This window comes from Nestor notabilis, unplaced genomic scaffold, assembly GCF_000696875.1.
Source record: "Nestor notabilis isolate BGI_N333 unplaced genomic scaffold, ASM69687v1 scaffold24592, whole genome shotgun sequence".
Classification (NCBI taxonomy): Eukaryota; Metazoa; Chordata; class Aves; order Psittaciformes; family Psittacidae; genus Nestor; species Nestor notabilis.
This window is the reverse complement of record NW_009918218.1, coordinates 9734-17635: the sequence shown is the minus strand read 5'-3', so window position 1 is coordinate 17635 and position 7902 is coordinate 9734. Positions and strand designations below refer to the sequence as shown.

The 7902-nt window shown below is 57.3% G+C and overlaps 1 protein-coding gene across 1 annotated transcript; it reads left to right on the top strand.

Moving 5' to 3' along the window:
- Positions 1–4596: 4596 nt before the first annotated feature.
- On the top strand, positions 4597–7167 carry CCDC69 (coiled-coil domain containing 69; the record flags this gene model as incomplete). Its single annotated transcript, XM_010009608.1, has 9 exons — positions 4597–4666; positions 5059–5225; positions 5434–5509; positions 5612–5685; positions 5915–6016; positions 6294–6399; positions 6477–6484; positions 6594–6691; positions 6999–7167. Coding segments are annotated over 9 exons (870 nt in total), but the record flags the coding sequence as incomplete, so codon positions are not given.
- Between the last annotated feature and the right edge of the window lie 735 nt (positions 7168–7902).

Sequence of the window (7902 nt, the reverse complement as noted above, 5' to 3'; positions counted from 1 at the left end):
GGGAGTCACAGCCACCTGCGCTGCACCCCTCCGGGCTGTCCCCCCACATCACCCATGCTAAATGGGGGTGACAATGCCTGCTGGAAATGTTGGTCCTATATAAAACAGGGTCGAGTTCCCCCATCCTCTGCCATTCTCCCACAGCATCCTCCCTTGCCCCAAAAGTTGTCCCCTGTCTCATGCTGGGTCTCCCCTTCATGCTGAAGGCTGGGAACACAGTTCCCAACAGATCTCAGTGCATTGCTCTTGCACTGAAGACCTCTTGTGATTTAAGGTCTAGAAATTATCTGCTCGTTACTATTACTCTTTTTTGATGTGCTCTCACTCTGCCATCAGCCTCGGGAGGTGTTTGTGAAGTTGTGCCGTGCGTAGCTGTTGTCGGTGGGTTGTGGTGGCTGGAGGGTGGCAGGAGCAGGAGGAAAGCTGGAAAGGCCCCTTGGTGCTGGTGTTCCCCCCTACATGGACAGCCCTTTGCAGAGGCAGCTGCAAGAGCTCGGCTGCCCAGGACCATGTGTCTAAAGCACAACCCACTGCTGGGATGTGTGGGGGAGCAGGAGTGGAGCTTGCAGAGCCCCGGAGCCAGCAAGTGCCTTTATTTACAGCACTTGTAGCCTTGGCTGCTTCTCCATAGCACGGAAGAAAAAAACAAACCCCGAGCACTCTTCTCTCTGTCATGAGATCAGACACTTGTGGGCTGGTTTGTGACTGTGAGAAGAAGGGGCACAGGACAGGGAGAAAACAGCAGCCCTGAGGCTGCAGGTGCTGAGAACTGAAAGGAGGAAATTGAAGTCAGCCACTTGCCCACAGACGCCTCCCTTCCTGCGCTCGCCTGCTCCCCAGCTCCTCTACTGAGCCTTGAGGCGCTGCTCACCACAATGTGTGCCCCATAAAACAGCCCCGATGCTATGACTAAGTCACAAATTAATCCCAAAAGCGGCACTGAAAATCCCCTTTATGGCAACAAGGGGTGAGGGCGGGCATCGAGCCACTCTTGCCCATGTTCTCACATCCAGGGTCCCAAAAGGCAGGTGGGAGACCTTCACTCTCCCACTGCTGATGGGTGGACTTGCAGAGGTGGTCCCATGGGGTTGTCTGGGGATGGGAGAGCTGTTAAACCCAGGCAGACGCGGGTAGGCATAGAATCATAGAATGGTTTGGATTGGAAAGGACCTTAAGATCGTCTAGTTCCAACCCCCCTGTCATGCGCAGCTCAGTTTGCACCACAGATGATGAACACAACTAGGAAAAGACATCATGGGGCTTTATGATGGGGTTGGGGGCTGTCGAGGCTTCTGGGGCCGGTCCCAGGTTGGAGGTGACCTTGGGGAGCCTGTGCTGGGCTGGGTCTGGTGGTGGCTGGCATACCAGGCACTGCTGCATGCGCCAGGGGAGGCAGCTTGGCAGCCTCATCCTTCCCATCACCAGTCCTCAGGGCGATAAGGAGGCACAGGGGAAGGTGCTGTGGCCAAAGCCCGGCCCCAAGCTGCAGGCGCTGTCCCTGCGGATCCCTCCCCTCTGTCTCCATCCACACTTGGCCACCCATCACCACCACTTGCCCTTCAGTCATGTTCCCAGCGTGAGAGAGGCCGAGACTCCTTCCCAAAAGATCAGGGCTGAGGTTTGGCTGCCTTCCAGTGCTGGGGTGAATTTATTTTGGAGATATAGGAACTATATGTAGCAGCAGGAGCCAGGGAAAGGTCAGGATGCAAAACTCAGGGCTGTCAATGACATGAAGGCTTTGCATATGGTCTGCAGCACAGATCTGACTGTACGAGAGGTGATAGTCATCTTGTAACACAACCTCACTGGAGGAAAAACAGCAGCAGAGTCAAAGGCAGGTCCCAGAGACCTGAGCCAGTGTTGCTCAGTGACGGCACTGAGCATCCGCTGCAGGTCCTGGGGAGGTTCTATAGGGTCACAGACCAAGTCCTGGCTCCCTTCTCCAGGGCCACAAAGCAGAACCTCAAGCCCAGGAGCAGGGTTGGGATTTAAATGCTCATTTCCTGCCTCTGTGTGATTTCGTTTGTTGTTGCACGGTTTAATTGCTTAACACACTTGTAAAACAGGAAAGGAGGAAGAAAGATAAGGTACAAAACCCCACCTCATGCTGAAAGCTGAAGCAGAGGCTGCAGCTGCCTCTGTGCAGGTCCTCCCCACCGCTGGCACCTTTCGAGATGCCTCAGGTGCTGCTGGAAATCCCAGTTAATCCATCCATAAACATTTCTGCTCCAGACCATTAGAAATATTTTGTTCTAAGAACGTGGGTACTTCTTTTTTATAGCTGGAAGGTATTTTTTGGCATGACCCTCCTCAAAGCCGAAGCCAGAGGGTTCAATGCTGAGACCTTACAAGACAAGCAGGACTGACGATGTCCTGCACCTGCGGGATGTTCCAGGCTGCTTCTTCCCTGGGCCAAAGCCATTCCAGCTGGAGCAACCCCCAACCTGCTCCTTTCACACACAGCGGCTACCAGGAACGGCTTCCAGATCTCCAAAATGCACTGGGTGACACCAGAGATGTGGGTGCCATGTGCTGCTCTGGAGGTGGCAGCGGAAGCTGCTGATGTATTTCAGGTTACAGCTGTATTTTGGTTTTCACCCTGGCTTTGGAGCTCTCATCCCAAAGGACAGTTGAGTGCTTAGGAGTAAAATTAGCTCAGGACACTATTTCAGTAGCATCTAGAGGTAGGAAGGGTGTCTCGCTCATGGCCTCGGGGCAGGTATTTAGATTTGTCTGCTGATGCTGGCATAACTCCTGCTCCCTTTTAGCCATTTCTGAGCTCAGTGGAGTTATCTCAATCATCTTCCTTGAGCAGCTGAGGGGCTCTGAGGCCCCATCCAGCTGGGTTTGGGGTATGGGAGAGACACAGAAGTGCCCTGGATCCATGGTGGGAATGTGTCCCATGCTATGGGGGCAATCAGGGGTAACCAGCCTTGGACATTTCACCCTTGGGCATCGCCTTCACCAGTGAGCAGGATGTATGTGCAATGGAGGCAGTTTGTCTCGGGCAGGTGAGGTTTGGTGGTCACGCCTGGAGGAAGAACCAGCATCCTGCTCCTGGCAAGGCTCAGGTCATCCAAAACCCTTGGGGGCTGTGTGACCCCTGCATCAGTGTAACCTGTGGGGGTTTGAGGATTTCATAATGCTCTGAGGCTTGCAGACCTGAGGCTGACTACCTCATCCACACACTCCCCACCTCCAGACTCCAAAACCCTGCACGGGACATGGGGCACACTAAATCACAGGGAGATGCACACCAGCATGAGATGGGTGCAAGGAGCAGGCTGGAGACCCTGGAGCTCAGCAGCATCCTGGGTGACCCATGTTTGCAGGGCAAGTTGTGTCGGGAATGAGAACAAACCCTGCGAATCCCGACCGTCTGGTGCCTCCTCACTCCACTGCCTGGGCTGCGTTCAACACCGCAGCACTCACGCCATAGAAGGGAAGATAAAGCTGTGGCTTCCCAGAGGCTGAGTCTTCCTGAGCCTCTCTGGCAACTGCACTGCCCTCCGGCTTCAGGAGGGGGGCTGCAGGGGAGGCGGAGGCAGGGACCTGTTTGCTTTCCCTCGCTCTTTTCCCAAGCCAGGCTCTCCAATCTGGTCTGTATTCAGCCAAGCTCCCCACAGGCTCTAAGACTGCTTTCATTAGGGACCGGTGTTTTTAGGGGTGGCTTTGCTGGGGCTGGAGAACAGCAACGTGTCTGCAGGTGGGTTCTTGTCCACAATGCATCCGCTCCCCTGCCCAGAAGCATGACCCAGTGATGGGCAAGAGGAGCAAGATCTGCCCCACACCAAGGCCAAACTACAAGAGCAGGCAAGATTTGCTTCTATCTTCCAGTAACAGATAAAAATACATCCATGTCTCTTGTCTTCTCCTCCTCCTCCCCTCCAAGTGACTAAATTAGGCCCATGCAGGGCTGGAAGGCATCCCACAGAGCTGCGATGCTGAAGGCAGCTCCCGGCTCTGGGTTCTATCAGCCCCCGGCAGCAGTGGGAGCGTGCGGGAGCGCGCGGGGCAGAGCAGCACATTCCTGTGCTCCTGAGGTCATTGCTTGTGCCGCTGCCAGCCCTGCACGGGGCCCGCAGCGCCTCTGGTTTATGGGTGTTTTCATGTCTCACTCCTGTGTCAAAGCCCAGCTGTGTAAAGCACCGGCTTGTTTGGGGTGCTGCAGGGTGCCAGGGACCACGCTGACCCTGAGCATCCCCGGGCAGCAGGGACAGGGCAGGAGGAAGGTGGTAATGAAACACCATAGTCCTGCAGAGTGCTGCCTGCTCTCCCCCACCAAATATTTTGCTGCTGGACCCTATTTTACACCAGCTCCATGTCAGGGGGGTTGTGAGCATCCCTCGGGTGTTCCAGCCAGTGGCTGGCAATGCCACATGGGGGAAGCATCCAGGATGAAGGGAAACAGCACGAGCTCAGGGCTGCCTGCCATGTACCTATGGTGCTGAGGGCTGACAAAGGGCAGGGAGGGACCACTGCTGCTCAACCACCCTGCTTTAGCAGGGCTGAAGCACGCTTAGCGCAGTGTGCCTCCTGCAGGGTGTCCTCTGCCCTGCTTTGTCCTCCCCTGCTCCAGCCCTTTCTCTCTCTTAGAGACAGCTAAAAGCCCAGCAGCAGAGGGGACCAGCTTCCCAGGAGCTCACAGCCTTGAAGACAGAGAACGGTGAGAAGTGAATGTGTGTCTTCCCCCTGCTGTGCTTTCCTAGTGTGATATTAATAAAGCATTACGATGGACCACAGGGTGGCCAGCCTGTGCTGGGGAGGATGGGGATGGCGGCTGCAGCCTCCACATGGCACTGGTGCAAGCGGGCAGGTATTATGGCATCCAGAGATGATGGCACTGAATCCTCTCAGGCAGACAGGTTGTCCCCTAATGAGCTGTGTCCTCTCTGAACCTGTCAGCATCACCCCAATTAGTGCTAACTTTCACCAGTGAGATGGGGGCAGGTATTTGTCCAGTGGGAAGAGGAGAGGGGCTGAAGCCAGGCCAGGACATCCAAGCAGCCCAGTTAGTAGGATGCAGCCAGCACCGTTTGAGCCACATTTGCATTGCAGCTAATGCCACTCTCTTGCCTGAGGATGGGAAGGAGAAGGCAGCGCTGCAAGAGGAGAGGACAGAGAGCACAAGACTCCTCCAAGGCCAGGAGGAGGATGAGGAGGAGCGGCTGCGGGATGCCAGCCAGGCAGGCACTAAGGGAATCACCCGGGATGGTGACATCCAGGTCAGTGGAACAGTGGCTGGGCAGAGAGTGTGTGGCCAGCCAAGACTTCCCAGGCAGTGATCATGGACCTGGCGTGTGCTGGGCTGGGCTCTTCTGGTTTTGGGGAGCAGTAGGGGGGTCTGGCAATAAGGCATAATGGGCTGGGGGGGCCACAGCATCCCTCACAGCAGATCACACAGGTAGGGTTTGTCATCTCCCTGCTTCCCAGGTGGAAGAGGGAAAAGACCTGGAGCTGAAGGAGCAGTTTGATGCCCTGAAGAGAGAGCACACAGAGACCCTGCAAGGTGCGTGCTGGGACAGCAGTGTCCCCCTGCTCCATGGCACCGTGGGGCTCATTACCCTGGTGTCCCCACACCAGTGACACTTGGTTCATGTTCCCCCTGCAGAGCTCCAGAGAGCACATGAGCAGGAGAAGCTGCTGCTGGCAGAGTCCCACCACAGGTCCCAGGCGGCCTTACAGGTACCTGCAGGGAAATCCCTGGGGAGGGGGTGGTTGTGGAGGGCTTGAGGGACCATCTACTGGTTCTGCTATGGTGCTCCAAGCTCCTCAGTGGCCACCTCGGTCCCTGGTGTGCCCAGGGACCACAGAGGCTCCTCCAGCCCTGGGGTTATTAGGGTGCCACAGCCCAGCTCTGCTTAGGAAGAAATCCCAGGTATCTCCCATCCTGCTTCTTCCCTGGCTGCCCTAGGAGACGATCCAGGCACTGAATTCCCAGCTGAAGTCCTTCCAGGAGAGGATGAAGCGGGTGGAGGAGTCACTTATGAGCACGGACTACAAGAAGCACATAGAGGTGCAGAGAGGGGTGGCAGGGAGGGGACCTGCCTCTGGGGTGCTGGTCCAAAGCTTCTCTGATGGACCCTGAGATGCTGATTGACCCTGATGATGCCCTGAATCCTCCCCAGATGCAGGGCAGCTGAAGTGGGGAGCAAATCCCTGTCCCTGGGACATGCATGGGCTGTTGGGGTCTCTTGAACACAAGTGATGGGTGAAACATGGGTGTGGGGTGAACCATGGCAGATACCCCCCAGTACCCACCCCACAGTTGCCACATGCCCTGTGTCCCGCAGGAACATGGGAGCCCCAGCCCCTTCTGGGAGCAGGAGCTGGAGAGCCTGCACTTTGTCATCGAGATGAAGAACGAGCACATCCATGGGCTTTTTTTTTTAGACTGTGGTGGGTTGAAAGGAGGACACGGGTCACAAGTGGGCTTTGCTCTTTCCATCTCTTCCCCCCACCTGAATCCTGTCCAGAAAGTGCAGCTGAAGGGGAGGTGGATGTAGCCTGGTTCATCTCTTGGAGCAGGGAGGGGATGGGGGTGCATCGCCATCACTTTCTGCCTTCCTCCTCACCCTCATGCCTACTTCCAGGCCGAGAGGAACCTTCTGCTGGAGGAGAAGGTGAAGACTCTCCAGCAGGAGAATGAGGACCTGCAAGTTCGCACCCAGAACCACTTGGTCATGGCGAGGTAAGTGCTGGTCCCACGGGGACAGGGAATACATCAAGAATACGTTGCAGCCCACAGGGCCACTCATTTGGGTGCAGAGGGGGCTCACGGGTGCTGTTTCCCTCCAGGCAGCTGTCAGAGGAGCTCCTGGCTGCCCGTGGAGCACTGGAGAAGGAGGCACAGCTCCGGGAGCAGGCGCACCGCGAGAAGGAGGAGCTGCTGTACCGTGTGGTCCCACGGGGACAGGGAATACATCAAGAATACGTTGCAGCCCACAGGGCCACTCATTTGGGTGCAGAGGGGGCTCACGGGTGCTGTTTCCCTCCAGGCAGCTGTCAGAGGAGCTCCTGGCTGCCCGTGGAGCACTGGAGAAGGAGGCACAGCTCCGGGAGCAGGCGCACCGCGAGAAGGAGGAGCTGCTGTACCGTGTGCTCAGCGGAGGGGACGGCTCCCCATTCCCCATCGCTGCCGGCGAGGTGCCCCTCATCGCCACATAACACACTGCCCGGGGGGTGTCGGGGCTTCCCTCTGGGTGCCGGAGCCCAGGGCTGCTCTCACAAGTGCCCCACTCCCCAGGCTGGCCCCATCCGACCGAGGGCAATGGAGCATTTCACAGGACACTTGCGCCTGCCTTTCCGCAGCCCACGTGGGGCACCCTGGAGACCCCACTGTGCCATCCCTGCACCTCTTCCTCTGGTGGGAGGATATGGGGTAAAAGGGGTCAGCCAGGACACACAGATTGGGCTGGATCCAACCCAGCGCTTGGCTCTGAGCATGACCAGCATCAGCGCTGCCCAGGGGCATGAGGAGGAAGAGGAGGTGGTCACTGGGATGGCATGGGAGCAGGGGGAGGATGAGGAGGGCGCTGGGGAAGTGATGGTGTTAAGGTACTTCACTCCCTGGGGTACATCCCTGGGAAGGAGGTGGCCAAGCCCAGGGCTGAGCCACGGAATGAGTGCAGCTGGGTTTATCTGTCACCTCCAGCACTGCCCCTGCTATAGACCATGTCAGCCTGGCCCTCCCACCCATGCCCTCCTCATCACCTTCTCCATCTCCAGCAAACAGCTCCCAGGGATTGCTCCTGCATCCCAGGCCTTCCCCCACACACCACCACACAGACACCAATCCCTCCTGTCCCCCCTACACATCAGCAGCACCACCAGTGCCATCCTTTCCCCCAAAGCTGGGCAGCGGCTGCATGCTCAGAGGTGCACATCTGGGGAGCCGCGCAT